We start from the raw sequence: 16,318 nt of genomic DNA, 5'->3' as shown, positions 1-16,318 counted from the left end.
TGTTTCATCTGACTGTGTTCCCTCCTGCTCTCTCGAGGGCTATATGCCTATATTCCTTTAAGAGCAAATACAAATGTGCCATAAATGTCTCATGGCCACATTTTCCTACCACGTGCTGTTGTACCATCCCCACTATAAATGTGTCTTTAGAAATATCTTGGGGTTCCTACTTTCAGTTTGGGGGGTATAGTGAGAAGTGGATACAGTTTTCCAGAATTGCTGCACCATTTTCCCACCAGCAGCACACGGGGAATTTGATTTCTCCATGCCCTTACTAAAAGACTTACTGATGCTATTTTGAGGTTGCCCATCTCTTGGGTGGGAGAGACCAAAGCCTCCAGCAATGCCACCTCTAGTGTTTTATACCTTGTCGTGGTAGCTACAATGTGACAGGAACAATGTCTCCCCAGTTGCAAGCCCAGACCCCCACAGGCTTCCTCTGTCTCACTAGAACTGCACAGTTGCCCTGACAGGGTAAAGATATGTTATCACCCCAGCTTCCAGCTGCCCAGCACCAGATGTGTGTCTGAGTCCTTCAGAGACTTGCCAGCCCAGCTGAGTGCTAGGTAACTGGAGCAGAACATAGCCAGCATCAGTCAAACCTGGCCTGGGGCAGAACTATTCAGTTGACTCAAAGTTATGGATAAGAGTAAATTGTGTTTTTTAACAGTGTCTAGTTTTGAAACAATTCCAGTTCATTCTCAGTCCCTACAGACAAATCAGCAGGTAAATCTCTTGCTTACCAGTATTCCTCTCTGCTGACCATTGTCAAGAATCCTCCTCCCCCTCCTCCTCCTCCTCCTCATTTTTGTACCCCACCATTTACAGTTTCTCTGGTGGACAGGCATGACTGTCACCAACACTGATGCACAGAAGTCCCTTTGTGAGCAGCTTCCAGTGAGATGCTGATCTCATTAAACTTCATGAAAGATTGACAAACAGGTCTCAGAACAGTTGTGTCATTTCAAACTGCCACCAGCACTACTAGATCTTGTCCCTCTGGGTCTTACAACAGAGATGAGACTGACCTGAAACTCTCTGTGTGGCTGAGGCTAGTCTCAAACTCCTGATCTTCTTGCATCATGTTCTTGAGCACAGGGAGTGACAGGCCCGTGCTGCCATGCTGATATAAACATCTTTGTGAGACCTGTGCTTTATGCTCCTGTATAAGCAGCGAGGGGGAGACTGCTGGCTTACTGGATAGGTGTATATTTAACCTTTAAAAACATTCTCAATAGTTTCCCAAAGTGGTTGTACCATCTTTCCTGCCAGCATAGGGTGAAGAGCCCAGTCCCGTCAAATTCTCATCCACAGCTGGTGGGACCAGGCTTTCCCACTTACACAGCTAGGTCGATAATGAACTAAGACACTCAACTCTCCTGTCTCAGCTTCCTGTCAGTCCACACTCCAAGAACAAACTGGGCTGGCTGAGGCAGAAAAAGGGTACTGCGTGTGTATGTCTGTATGTGTATCTATGTGCGTGTGTCAGTTTGTGTGTATGTATATGTAGATATATAGAGAGATATAGTGTAGATAGATAGGTAGATAGATAGATATAGATATATAGATATATATCCACATATTCACACACACATCCACAAAAGAGTAATAATTTGAATAAGAAAGCAAAAAACACCTCTCCTTAAAAATCCCACACACATTCTTGAGGTGCTAATTGACTGCGTATGTGTGGGAGTTGATAAGGTATAAAACGGGAGTAATGGAGAGAGAGCTGTCAAACTTAGAGGGTAAGAGAAAAACCCATCAAAATGTGAGGGTGTCTCAATTAGGTCGACTGCTCTATCCCCCTTTCCTCCTCCATCCGATGCTGTAAGGGAAACTCAAAAAGTGGGGAAACGCCTACGATTTCTGTCTGTCTCCTACCACCAGCAGGTCAGAGCTTGCTTCTATTTAGTTTTTTTTTTTTTTTAATTTGTATTGTTGGTTAATGAATTAATTTTTGAGACAGGGTCTTGCTATATAGCAGTAGCTGGACTTGGGCTCAGAGAGATCCTGCCTCTGCCTTCTGAGTGTTGGGACCAGCAGCATGGGCCACTGCATGGTTTTGTTGTTGTTGTTTTGTTTTGTTTGGGTTTTTTATTTTGTTTTGTTTTTGCTGCTGGCTGTCAGGCTGCTTGGGTGGAAACCCCAGTCTCTTTCTAGGGCCACCTAGCCCATCATTTTGGGCTCAGAGACGCAGCCTGCTGTGTTTAGCAGTTCTTTATAAAGGATATATTTATTTTATTTTACAGGGACTGGTAGTTTACCTGCCGTATGCACAAGTACCATGTGAGTCTGGTGTTTGAGGGGACCAGAAGAGGGCGCCAGATCCCCTGAAATTGGAGTTATAAACCGTTGTGAGCTGCCAGTGGTGCTGGAACTGAACCTGGACCCTCTGGAAGAGCAGCCAATGCTTATAACCACTGAGCCTCCTCTCCACCTCCCTCTAATGCCCCCACTTGTGTGGTCCCCTCCCCCCCTTGTGTGGGCCCCAGCTGCTGGAGTTTTTGTGCTTCATTTCCTGTGCTGTCATAGCAGCCATGAAGGACTGTCAGACAGCCACATCAAGGTTTGTTCCTTGCTGGAACCTGTTCAGTCAGTCCTGGCAGCCACTGTCAGGTACACCCAACATCTGGCTCCTTGCCCTGGGTTCTGGGCCCCTCACCAATCACCATTTTCCACTGGTTTTAATTTACATTTGTTGATGTAAACAGAATTCTCAACTCAGAAAGAATAGATTTATTTTGAACCAAATAAGAATGAGGAGGTCTCAGGAACACAGCTTGAGTGGCTACCATTGAACAGCAGCACCGACAGAATTCAGCATGCATGGGAGAGTTGAGGAAATGAAGTCCTTATATGCTGTTGTTAAGAAAACAAATTAGTGCAGTCACCTCGGCAGATGTGGAGGCACTATACACACCGACAGGGTCTAGCACTCCAATGAGGTACTTGTAACCAACTCTCCACTCTGGACCATATTCAGGACCCTGGAAACATCTTCCTTAATGGGTCTGCTCTGTGTTCATATCAGCATTATCCTCAATACTCAAAAGCTGGAAGTGAACCCAGCAGATGCTGTCTTGTGACAGATGAAGCAAGTGCCATGCGCATGGGTGTGCGCTCTCTCTCTCTCTCCTCTCTCCCTCTCTCTCTCTCTCTCTCTCTCTCTCTCTCTCTCTCTCTCTCTCTCTCTCTCACAAACACACACACACACACACAGTGGACTCATACACTACAACACAGATATGTCTGAGGTCATCTGCTAAGTGAACAGATATTGACAAATGCTATGTGGATGCACTTGGGAGTCCTGGAGGAGTTTCAATTTGGGACCACAAAAATGTCCCAGAATTGAAAGGTGGCTATAGCTGTACTCAATGCCACTGAACTGTGCACTTTAAAAATGGTAATGGGGGGACTAGAGAAATGGCTCAGGGGTTACAAGCCTTGTCTGCCCTTGCAGACCACCTGGGTTCAATTCCTAGCACTCATGTGGCCACTCACAACCTTCTGAAATTGTAGTTTTAGGGAATCTGACACTCTCTTCTGACCTCTGCAGGCACTGAGTACACAGAAACAGATGCAGGCAAAACACTCATATACAAAATAGGATAACTTATTTTAATGAAAGGAACTGGTTATGATAAGAATGCAGGAGAGATGGCTCAGCAACTAAGAGCATATGCTATTTTCCAGAAGTTCCCAGAACTCATGCCAAGCAGCTCATAAGTGCTTGTAAATCAAGCTCTAGGGAACCTGGCACTCTTGCACACGTGCGTGCATACATGTGTGTGTGCATGTGCATGTGTGTGGCATACATACACATACTTAAAAATACAATCTTAGAAAGAAAGGAAGCAGGTTGAGCAGGCTATGGGGAGCAAGCCAGTATGTGGCACTCCTCAATGACCTCTGCTTCAGTTCCTGCCTTGAGTTTCCACACTGATTTCCTTTGATGATGGGCTGTGATATGGAACTATAAGCAAAATAAAACCTTTCCTCCCCAAGGTGTTTATTGTCATGGCGTTTTATGACAATGGAAAAAAAAATCTCTCTAATACAATCAGGCTGGCCTTGAACTCATAGAGATCCACCTGCCTCTTCCTCTTCCTCCTCCTTGCTGGGAATAAAGGCATGCATCACTACACTGTGTCTCCCAATATGATTTTAGCACACAATGCGACAACTTTGTGCTCTAACCATGTTGACTTGTAGATTTGATCCATCTGTTGAAGCTGTTGTGTTCTGTTGTAGGTCTTGACTGTGATTCTGTGCTTCAGTTATCCATTCTCTCAAGTAGGGAAATGAAGATTCTTCCAGCTTGCTCACACTCACGATCTTTGGCAGCTGTCCTCCTTGTGTGAACCATGAATATGTGAGGATTTTACAGCTGTCCTTTCAGACTGGGTGTTGGTCATTCCAACCAATTGTTTTATGGTCTCAATGAGATATATTTCTTTTTTAAAAAAGATTTACTTATTATTATATGTAAGTACACTGTAGCTGTCTTCAGACACACCAGAAGAGGGCGTCAGATCTCATTACAGGTGGTTGTGAGCCACCATGTGGTTGCTGGGTTTGAACTCAGGACCTTTGGAAGAGCAGTCAGTGCTCTTAACCGCTGAGCCATCTCTCCAACCCGAGACATACTTCATACATCCTAAAATCCGCCTACTTACTGCATTCAGGTCCATGCTTTTTAGTATATTCACAGAGCTGAGCAACAGCAGCCACAGTCTAGTTTATAACATTTTGCTTGCCCTGAAAGCCTGTAACCATTAGTAAGCCACCCCCACTCCCACCATCCCCAGCCTGGAGCTACTGATCTGACTCCAGCTTCTGTGCTTTGGCTTTCTGTGCATTCACACCAGTTCATATGATAATTGTCCCTTCCAGGATGCTTTCCTTCCCAGAGCACAGTGTTTTCAGTGATCACCCATGTTGTAGCATGTAGCAGAAATTCACTAAACTTTCTTTATAGGGAGGCATGGTGATGCATGCTCATAATCTCAGCACTTGGGAAGCTAAGGCAGGAGGATTGTGAGTTTAGTGTCATCCTGGGCAACATAGTAAGACGCTGTAGCAAAATAAGAATTTTTTAAAAACCTCTTCACTATTATTTTTAACTTATTAAATATCTCACTTACTTAAATGTGTGTGTCAATATGAGCTGTGTTTTGTTCTGGATTGTGTGAAAAGATTGGGACCTAGGTCTCCTAAGAAATTTGGTCAGGGTGTGAACTACTAGAGTTTATTCATATTCATGTTCATGATTATTTTATGTGGTCAGGATCCCTCTCCACATTACTGACACCAGCAAAGCTCTGAAACCGGTGTCCTGCAAATGTGCAACACTATCCCTTGGGAAGGAGACATGGCCCGAAGCCGAGCACATTCACATTCTTTACTGAGTCCATCTAGTTTGAAGACTCAAGCTCTGAGGCAGAGAGACTGATACCCTCCAGGTACAGGAATGGATTCACTTTCTCAGTTGAATCAAAGAGTTTAAAGTCAGGCAGAGTTTGAAAGTCAAGCAAGGCTAAAACCTATTCAAAAGAAGATACTTTTATTAGAGTTTAAAAGAGAAATCCCAGGGAAGGCAAGCTATAATGCTTAGCATCTGTCCAGAGGAGGAGGATGGAGGAGGAGAGAAAAGCTAGAGAACTTGAGTTAAGTCAGCATAGAAGCCAACCTCTTAGCAGACAAGCAACTACATTGGAGGGGGGTTTTAAAGGCAGAGTGAGAAATAACCCCAAAGACCCCCGCCCCACCCCCGCCCCCACCCCCACCCTCGCCCCCGCAAAGCATACCTGAGCCCTGGGCTGGCATCCCAAAGAAATCTAGGCAGACAAACCCATCCTAATCTCACAGTGGCTGATGAGACCATCCTCAGGGGCAGGAATTCTGGGAAGGAAAAATGCATTATGTCACTAAAAGGATAATTATTCCTTTTCTTTCCTTTTTATTTCTTTTTTTTTTTTCCATTCATCTAAGTGAGCCCAAATTCCACATTCCTATTTGAAAGCAGTTTCAGGAAGGTTTTAGAGTAATGTAACAAGGAAGGCTGCAAGCCAAGACACTTTTACATTGGCAGAAACATTAGGCAGGTGGTTCCAGCAGGGTGAGGAGACCTCTGTTATAGGCTTCAGCCGCTAAAGCCTTTTGGAAACTGCGATTTTGTTAATATTTCCCTAAAGGAGATCTGTTTGTATCTGTTTGTTACAGGAGGTTAGGTCTGGCAGAGGTGGGGAAACAAATGGCTACTTAAGGTACTAAAAATAGCCCAAGAGAAGTACTAAACAACTTCTGGACCAGGAACATTGTAACCTCTCCACAGTCATTGAACTTTTCAATGATTCATGAGCCTTACAGAAGATTTCAGTTTGAAGATGTAGCTTCTTTCTGGGGACTTGTGTTCATAAAACAAAGGAAGGGGAAGATCTACTGGCCTTGAAATTCGAATGTGCTCAGAATCAAGATCTTATCACTGACACTTCTGTGAGTAGGTCCTGGGTGCCAGCCACAGCGCTGCAGAAAAAGAAAGTAAGAAAGAAAAGATCTCTTACATCTTGGTGCAACACTTCCTTCAAAGTTCTATTAAGTCTTGACCTGCCAAAGAGCAAAGAGATAGCCCAGGCTCATGCCTGGACACACTGCCACAAGAAGAGAGCCTGAGTCTGCTGGCACACCCAGACAGATGTGTGTCACACACCATTGGCTTCTGGTTTGGCCACTTGGCAGAGATTCTGTGAGCCACTGTCTGTCCTGCACACCAGGATACTGTGTCAAGACACTGTGTGATCTCCAAGCCCACTGAGTTTCCTTAAAAATCCTTTGCTGGTCCTCCTAGCCCCTGCTTTATAGATAGAAGGGTAAAGAGGGTTGAATAGAAGGGCAAAGAGGGTTGAATCCCGTTAGGCTATGGGATTCACACCCTGGGCTGTGATTTCTTCCCGTATATAAACACACCTTTTCTAATCTGCCTATTCCCTTTATCTGTCTACTGCCTGTGTCTGTCCCTTCTAATCTTTCTTTTCCTTTTATCTCTACTACTGTTTAGCTCCTTTCAAATCTGTCTGTTCACCACAGGGAGCCTTGGGGGAGGGGGATGGTCCTGGAACCCTCCCGTTGCTCTAATACAGCAGACTGTATCGCCGCACCAGTTTTCATTTAATGTGTTGGACAACTTGGATTTATCTTCTAAAACACTTCCTTTTAGCCCTGAGATAAAAGTAGTGGCAGATAAACTAAGAAATTTCTAGTAAAGATTCCTGCCTTGGGGCTGGAGAGAAGGCTCAGTTGATTAAGAGTTTCTGCTGCCCTTCCAGAAGACCTGAGCAATTCCCCAAATCCACATAAGGCACTTCACAATTGACTCTAGTTCAAGGGGGATCCAACACCCTTTTCTGGTCTCCATGGGCACTGCACATGAACACACACACACATACACACACACACACACACACAAATAAAACTAAAAAAAAAAATCCTGCTTTTTCTCAAAATTAGTGTAGAAATAGCAGGAAAATGTCCTCCTCTAACTCACTGGAATTTCAGCTCATTAATGTTTCTGATAGATGGGAAATCCCCCAGGCTGTGCAAGTCAATCATGCCAGGTTATGTCTTAAAATACACTGTAACAAAGCAACCTGTGTCACACACACAGACACACACACAGACACAGACACACACACACACACACACATACACACACACACAGAGACACAGACACACAGACACACACACACACACACACACACACACACACACACACACAGACACACACACACACACACACACACACTGTTGCTTTTAGCTGAAGCTCCCTGGCTGGCTACTTAAATGTACTCAGGTAAGCTGCTTCTTGGGTCAGGAAGGAGACAGAAACATCTCAGAGGAAGTCGCCTGGGCACTGACAGGAAATCTCAGGTAGAGAATGGAAAATCTGAGAACTGGGAGGCTGACAGAACAACTGGCTTCATCCCTCAGTGAACATAACAGAAAAGTATGAAAAAGAAACTGGAGTTTCTCTTTACTATTTATATACGGGGCTTTGCAGTTAAGAACAGCGGGTGTTGTTCTAGAGGATCCTGGTTTAAGTCCCATCACCTACATGGCAGCTTACAACTATCTGTAATTCTAGTCTCAAGGAATCCAACACTCCTTTGTCAGAGTGTGTTATCTCCTCAGGCACCAGGCATACATGTAGTACACAGATATACATGCAGGAAAAATGTCCATACACATTTAAAAATTAAATACAAATTTAAAAGTCATTATATGTGTGTGTGTGTGTGTGTGTGTGTAGGTGTACGTGTTCCTGCATGTTTAGGTGTATGTAAAGGTGGAGAGGAGGGTCAACACTGGGGGTCCTTTTCAAGTGCTCTCTACCTTATTCATCATTACATCTGTGTGTATGTATTCCTATTTGTGAATGTGGGCATGCATGTGCCATTGTGCACTTCTGCAGGTCAGTAGACAGCCTTGGGTAGTTCCACCTCCCATCTTGCTACAGCTCACTGGGATTTTAGATATTCACTATTGAACCCATTCTCACATGTATCTTGGGAATCCAAACACAGATCCTCATGTTTGTATGCTGGTGATATTATTATTATTATTATTATTATTATTATTATTACTATTATTTTGAGACAGGCTTTCTAATTGAACTTGTTGTTTTGGTTGAACTGACTGGGCTGGGAACTCCTAGAACCCACCTGTCTCTACCTCCCCAAGGCTGGGAGCCTACATGACTAGCTTTTCTGATGGCTTTGGGAGATGAGCCCAAGTTTTCTTGCTTGTACAACTTTCCTGACAGCTGTCTCCCAGCCCCCTGAAATTTATCTTAATTATGTGTTACCACAGCTGTGTGTGAAGCCTTCCTGTCAGGCCTTTGCTGCCAGTGGGAACCTTTACTTTGTGCAGGACATGGAAACCTTCTTTCCTTTTCTTCTACTTGGTCCCTTGGTGGTGGTGGTGGGGTAATGGATGAGCCCAATACCACACTGGTGCAGTACAGGAGGAGTCCACAGATTCCTGCACAAATCTCTTCCACTGACAGCCTCTCACAGGTACAGTAGCCATGCTTGCTCAGCCAGTGGAACAGCCCGTAGGTAGTCCAAATGCAAAATTAACTGTCATGGAAACAGAATGCACACTGCCAAGCTCTGAGGCAGTTCTAGAGAGCAAGGAGTAGAGGGACCGGGATTCATGAGTGTAGTGGTGAGGCAGCTTGAGGCAGCTGGGACCCCACATTGCCTAAGACTCTTTTTTTTAAAGGTCTTTATACATAGCCCAGGCTGGCTTCTAACTCTCAATCTGCCTCCTCAGACCCAACAGGTACAGGGATTACAGGTTCTCTCCCTCATGCCCCGCTGCCTGTCTGTACTTCTAGGGGGCTTAATGCTTTGACAAGCTGCCTACAATTTATTTTCTCACTTGCTTCCTTTCCTAATGTGTGTGTTTTGCCTTCTTATAGGTATGTGCACCATATGTGTGCAGTGCCTTTAGAGGCCAGAAGAGGGTGTCAGATTCCTAGGGCCTGGACTTACAGGTGGTTGTGAGTTGCCATGTGGGTGGTGGCTGGTAATCAAATATGGGTCCTGGACAGCACAGCTGGCACTCTGTTCTCAGAGGCCATTGCTCCAGCCCCACTACCTACAATTTCTTACTCTGTAGCCACTATCCTCACACAATGCCATGGGAAGAAGGAAATGCATGAGTGTGGAGAGAGGGCTGCCATTCTAAAGAAGCTGTTGTCAGAAACAAATGTTCATTCATCCTGGCAGGGGGTGATGGGGCCAATCAGCTAAACAACCATCAGTGACCAAGTGCCAGTGGAACAGCCCATAGCTAGTCCACATGCAAGATTAACTGTGAGAAGATGGACTCCAGCAGATTATGTCTGGGCAGCAATGATAGTGTCCTCCCTAAGTGCTGCCATTATCTTCAGCATGCAGAATTCTAGAAGGCTCTTGGGCAAGTGAGGGATTTCCAGTCCCCTGGTGCTCTCCCATCCAGGTAGGACTGCCCATCACAGACATGGACCACTAATCCTTTACCTACGTATTTTTCATAGACAGGGTCTTGCTAAGAACCCTTGAATATATACTCACTAGGTAGATCAGGTTGGCCTTAAACTCAGAGATCTGTCTCTGCCTGCCAAGTGCCAGGGCATGCACCACCATGCCTAACTCTACGTGTGCATTTTATTCTTGTGCGCATCCCACTTGCCAGCAAGAACGGCGCTGCAACAGGATCCTTCTGCACACGTTTATTGGGAGAACTTGATTGCAGAGGGGAAGAGACCCCCAGCCCAGAACTGGTGCTGCTTATATAGGCCTAGGAGAGGCGTGTCTCACACCCGGATTGGTTATGCACTATACCTCATTTGCATGTTCCTCATCTGATTGGTTATTCTCTCTCAGTACCTCACAGAACCTCATTAACATACCTCATTTGCATGTCTCACATCTGATTGGTTATTCTCTCAGTACCTCACAGAACCTCATTATCATACCTCATTTGCATGTCTCACATCTGATTGGTTATTCTCTCAGTACCTCACAGAACCTCATTATCATGCCCGGGCCAGGCAGTATCTTGGCAAAAAACTTTACTGCATATTTACACATTGGTTGTTTGCCCAAACTTATGCGTGGTGGCCAGCAGTAGCCAGCGCCACTCTGCAACGGCACATGTGGCTTCCCACATTTTATGACCAATGTATTGCTGTTAATATTTTAGGTATGGCAGTAGTGTTGTGGTTATATTCTACACAGAAGGAGTCCTTGTCTGTTAGGTTCACAGTGAAATCCAGATGGAGTCACCACTGTCTTCATCCTCTGTATTAAAAACAGGGAAGTCAATGCAGGGGGAGTGAGATTGACCCAGGGTTGGGACAGGTGACACAGCATGAGACAGCAATAAGGCTTAAGGTCCCCAGGCCTTGTCAGACTATTTTGTCACCTGTTGTGACTCCACTATAAAATGATTTTAAAATTACTGAATTGTTACAAAAAGGTGTTGTGTACCCTCCAATATGACAACACCCTGCAGGAAAATTTAGCTGTGTGAAACTTGTTCTCCCAAGCCCTTCAGTGGCCTAGACAAAGGTCCAGCTTGGCACTGTGGCTCCTGACCCTGGCTTGACATCCTCCACATGACAGCCGGAATTGGGCCTTGGCTCTGAGTTCCTCCAGGAATCACTGTCTGGAGATCATGGCATCCCTTTGTTTCCTTTATTTTGAGGCTGCTTCTATTCTGGCAGCTGGTCCTGGTTTCCTATTTAGAGAAGCAGCAAAGCCCACTTCTTAAACAAATAGATGTAAACACTTCGATCCAAAGACAAATGGGAAGTAACAGTGCAGGTGGTACTCAGATACTGTAAAAAATAAATAAATAAATAAATAATTTTTTTTTAGGGTGTTAAAGAAATGACAGAAGTTTGAGAGAAAGTGGATGACAAGTTGCAGGAAATATTTTCTTAGTTTATTTATCAGGTTGACAAAGTGTCCTCACACAATCTGTTTCTCTCCTGTCCCCAGGGATCTATGCTGGGGCCACAGAGACTGCTCAAGATGCCTTCTGGGACCTTCTCAAATGAAGTATTAACACCCAGAAAAGAAGACTAGTGGGAGGGGCTGAGATCTCTACCTAGGAGGCGAGGCTCTTTACCCATGGCACCAGACATCATTTCTTACCCTGCCATTAAATGACCAAAACTCTGAGAAGGTGAGAAGGTGTACAGTGTGAAAGATAAATTCTTAAACATTTACTGATAACCACTGATTGTTCTTGGGAAGGAGAATGCCCTGGTCACACAAGGAACACAGTCAGTAAGTGTGTCCACTGGCTTCACTGTTTGCATAACAGGGTCTTTATATGTGGCCCACACTAGAAACCACAATCCTGGGATCATGGGTAGGCATTCACAAGCCTATATTAAAGTACAACTCTCCCTCTCTTCCCTCTCTTTGTGGATTCATGTAGAGAAGTCTCATGCACCCTACCTGTTTCTCCAACTGTAAGAGCTTATGAAACCAGAGGGCTGTTCTAAGTGAGGCCAACTTACATCCCCAACACCCTGAAAACAGTCTCTTTGCCTGTGACAGCCACACTCCACCCTACTCCCTGGCCATCATCACCCCTCCATTAGACCTTCCTGTACTTTATCATCTCAAGAATACTATGTGAAGAGGCCAGCAAGATGGCTCGGTGGGTACTGGCGCTTGCTGCCAAGCCTGTTATCATCAGTACCACTCCCAGGACCCTCACAGTGGCAGGAGAAACTTGCCTTTGCAAGTGGCTCTCTGACCTTCACACACTTACTGTGGCAGAAGAGAGTGCTAGGTTCCCTGGCACTGGAACTCACAGTTGTGGGTGCTGGGAACTAAATCTGGATCCTCTGCAAGAGTAAAAGGTGCTCTTAACTGCCAACCTATCTCTCCAGTCCCAGTAACCTTAAATATTTTTCCATCTGAAAATTCAACAACCCATTCTTTTTTATTGCTGAATAATATTTCATATTATGAGCCTGCCACAGTGAACTCATCTATCAAAGGACTTCTGGGCTGCAGCCAGTTTAGGCTTAACCCATGAATCATCTTACCCACAGGGTTGTGAGAACATCAATTTTTATTTCTCTGGGATAAATGTATTTTATAGAACATGTTATCATCATTTTCAGCCTTGATGTTCTCTTACATATCCATGACTGAGGCCAGGTAGATGGCTTAGTGGGTAAGAGCCCTTGCTGCAGTGGAGAGTGAGAACCAGCTCCCACAGGTTCTCCTCTGACCTCTGTGTGCACTGCCCTGCTTGAGTGCCCAATTTGGCTTCCTTCAATGACCCAGTGTGGTTGAAATAAGTAAGCCAAATAAACCTTGCCTTCCTAAGCTGCTTTGTCATGGGACAGTTGGATGGAAGGAGGGTCATTTGGAGGGCACCCTCAGGCTCTGAGGATAAACAGAAAGAAACAAATAAATAAATGTATGTATATATATATATATATATATATACACATACACACACACACACACACACACACACACACACATATATATATACACACACACACACATACACATACACACACACACATATATATATATGTTACTGACGTCTGGATAACCAGAGAACTGCAACCAAAGGGTCCTGTGATCATAATGGTCTAAAGACTACAGTCTCCTTGTGTCCTACCAGGTCTGTTTTATGTATCTTGGTTACCTGCCTGCCATGGGATCCAGGCACTCTCAAACTTACTAATGCATCCTATGTGGAAGACACTGGCTGCCCATAGCAGGTCCTGGATGAAGAATGGATCTGTCACTGTGAATTCCTTCGAACCTCTTTAATTTTAGCCACCTGATCCTAGTACCTGGTTAAAAGCATGAAAGGCTCAGGAGTGAAGCCGGGTGTGTGATCTCCAGCGCTGGAAACTAAAAACAATGAAGCATCACCAAGAACGCGCAGGAAGAGTTTGCACAGACACCCTGGAGGAGCGTTGCTTTTCTTTTATTTCCTGGAAGAGGATGGTGGAACTTTCCCTCCTCCTGTAGCACGTGGTACCCAGCCTGGAAGACTTGTCCTCTTCTGGGTAGCTCCTCTCACCCCCATTCCTGGTCCAGGGTCCTTAGGGCCTGAGGGTGCCCTCCAAATGTCCCTCCTTGTATCCAAATGTCCCAAGGCAAAAGCGAGTTAGGAAGGAAAGGGTTTATTCGGCTTCCTTATCCCAGCCACACTGGATCATTGAGGGAAGCCAGGCACTCAACCAGGGCAGGACCTGAAGCCAGCGCCACGGAGGAAGACAACTTACTGGCTTGTTCCGTATGGTTTGCTCAGCTTGCTCTCTTAACACTTCAGAACCTCCTTTACAGAGGTGGCACAGCCCACAGTGATCTGGGCCCTCCCTCATCAATCATCAGTTAAGAAAATGCTCCATAAACAGGTCTACAGGCCAATCTGATGGGGGTATTTTCCCAATTAAGGCTGCTCTCCCCAGAAGACACTAGTTGGTGTCAAACTGACAAACAAAAACTACATAGACTAGGAATGGTGGCCTCTCAGAAACCCAGCGAGACCTTAGTATCCATTCCAGAGAGTTTCTCCTCCAGGAGGCTTCCCCAGCCGGCCTGAAATTCAGCTTCAAGTCTTTGTTTATGCATGACATCAGCCTGTCACTTTTCTTCCAGATCCCGCTGGTCGATCCAGGTCCTAGTGCAGCTGAAGTCAGGTTGCACCGTCTACTTTCAGGGACGTGTTGTTCCCTCACTAACCTTTCGGATATTTCCCTTGGAGCATCCATGGGGCTGTTTAACAGGAAGTTCCCAGTGTTGTCCTGCTGATGGATTGATCCCGGAATATCTCAAGACCTTCTTGGCCCCTGGGGAAGTGTGGCTTTGGAAAGGGGGCGGGGGGGGGGGTGTTAATCAGTGAGCGCTCCACACTGTCCTAGGGCGCCTGTCTTAGTGCTATGTCCTGGCTCCACCGCCAGAGGCTCCAGACAAGGCGGAATGAACAAGAGCGAGCCTGCTGGAAGGCTGCCACCAGAGACGGGCGCGCGGCAGAGGCCTTAGGCCACGCGCTACGGGCTCCGGGGCTGAAAAAGCTCGCAGGATTCGGCGCGCTCTAGGGGCTCAGCACCAGGCGCGTGCTCTCCGCTTTCCCGCCGGTCCCGCCCATCACTGCGCTCGCCCCGCCCCACGCGGCCACCTGCTACCCAGCGCGCGCCGGTGGAGGGCGCGGGAGCGCGCGCCCGGGCGCTAGCGAGGCCGGGAGGATGGCGCGGGCCTCACTAGTGCAGCCGGCGCTCTGGGCGCTGCTGTTGCTGCAGGTAGTGGGTCCCGCCGCGGCCGCCAAGCTTAACATTCCCAAGGTGCTGCTGCCCTTCACGCGGGCCACGCGCGTGAACTTCACTCTGGAAGCTTCTGAGGGCTGCTACCGCTGGTGAGGCGCGCGGGCCCGGCGGGAGGCGGCAGGTGCGCGCGGGAGGGGGCTTGGGCCGCAGGTGCGTGGCGTGCTCGCTCCAGCCGGCCCCGCGTGACCCCGCGGCGCGCGCGCTCTCTCTCTGCGCATGGCGCCTGGGCCACTCGCGTCTGGGCTGCGCGGGAAGAGGAGGCTGTGATCGCGGGCCATGGAGGGCAGCGCCGCACGTGGCCTCGGTCCCCAGCTGTCAGGGCCCTGAGGAGCTCCAGCTTGAGCAGCCACGCTCTGGAGTCTGTGGGAGACGGGGGAGGTGGGACTCACCCCTGGCGCCTGACTGGTGTGAGAAGAGTGTCTGTAGAGACCTGGGCAAGGAGTCTGTGGGAGACACACCACACCCGTTAAGCCACTTAGGGAGAGTCATTAAATCTTGGATGAAAGGACCATTTTCCAGCTCAGAAGTGGGAGGCAAAGGAATTAGATGCTGGTGGAGTAGGGTCTGCCTTGATGACCTGGCTTCCAGCAGGGTGTTGCGGTCCAGCCTTTGGCTAGGCAGATGAAGGGAGAACTTCTCGTTGCTGGGTGCAGGCTGAGTAGGGTGTGATCAGGTCACACCCTTGACCCACACCCTCACTAGTGCGACATAGTCCCTTCCTTCTCTCAGGCTACATTTTGCTGCCAGCCTCCTTAAGAATGTGTTTAGGTCATTGGTTCTCAACCTGTGGGTTAAAACCCAGTTTGGGGCCTCCTGTCAGATATTCACATTATGATTCCAACAGTAGCAACATTACAGTTATGAAGTAACAACAAAATAATTTTATGGTTTTAGTACAGTTCAACAACAGAGGAATTGTAGTAAAGGCTTACAGCATTAGGAAGGTTGAGAACCACTGATCTAGGCTAAGGCTTAACTAGCTAGGTGTGTGTGTGTTAATGTTCTATATGATGCCCAGAGCTCAGAGCCACATTCTGCTATATGTAGTTCTCAAATTTAATTTGTTTTAAAAGTCTGCCTCATAGGGGGTGGCACTGTACCTCTATAATTACTTCACTAGGGAGGCTGAGGCAGTAGTGCCGCTTTGAGGTCAGTCTGGAGTGTCTTTAGGTTGGCCTCTGGAGTATGAAGAGGCAGAGTCTTTCCATTGCAGTTTGGAGTAAATGCTTTACCCAAGGGGAAGTGTTTATTCTTCTCTGGGGCTTTGTTTTGAGTGAGGAGGTCAGCTGTTAATACTCTGGAGGGATACATGCTCACTCCATTGTTGAAGTTGTCTGCTTGATAGATGGGCCAGAGAGAGGAAGCTGACTATTTAAAACAGCTGGCTCCAAGGGAATCAATCTCCTGGCGTGTATTTGTGTGCTGCTTCCTAGGAAGTTCTGTATGTTTCTTCCT

General features: G+C 46.7%; 1 protein-coding gene and 1 long non-coding RNA gene across 5 annotated transcripts in view; one reads left to right on the top strand and one right to left on the bottom strand.

Annotated features, from left to right (window-relative positions):
• Positions 1-3,339: 3,339 nt before the first annotated feature.
• On the bottom strand, positions 3,340-14,349 carry Gm30364. Of its 3 annotated transcripts, none has more exons than XR_003956467.1 (4): positions 13,385-14,349; positions 6,374-6,531; positions 5,814-5,907; positions 3,340-5,549 (listed from the first exon to the last, which is right to left on the bottom strand). It is a non-coding gene; the product is annotated as a predicted gene, 30364 (long non-coding RNA). The 3 variants fall into 3 exon arrangements; XR_377867.4 differs by having other exon boundaries at positions 13,270-13,506; XR_869268.3 differs by having other exon boundaries at positions 5,814-6,531; positions 13,270-14,153.
• The window catches only part of Nup210 (nucleoporin 210), a 105,256-nt gene continuing 102,185 nt past the window's right edge, over positions 13,248-16,318 (top strand). The window contains exon 1 of one of the 2 annotated variants that reach the window (XM_006506400.4): positions 13,248-14,952. In XM_006506400.4, coding sequence (XP_006506463.1) covers positions 14,786-14,952 — 167 coding nt within the window. In that variant the 5' untranslated portion in view covers positions 13,248-14,785. The remainder of the gene's footprint in view (positions 14,953-16,318) is intronic. The other variant, NM_018815.2, reaches the window with a different exon arrangement.

This window comes from Mus musculus, chromosome 6, assembly GCF_000001635.26.
Source record: "Mus musculus strain C57BL/6J chromosome 6, GRCm38.p6 C57BL/6J".
Taxonomy (NCBI): Eukaryota; Metazoa; Chordata; class Mammalia; order Rodentia; family Muridae; genus Mus; species Mus musculus.
The sequence above is the reverse complement of the archived record's forward strand: the minus strand, read 5'-3'. Positions and strand labels throughout refer to the sequence as shown.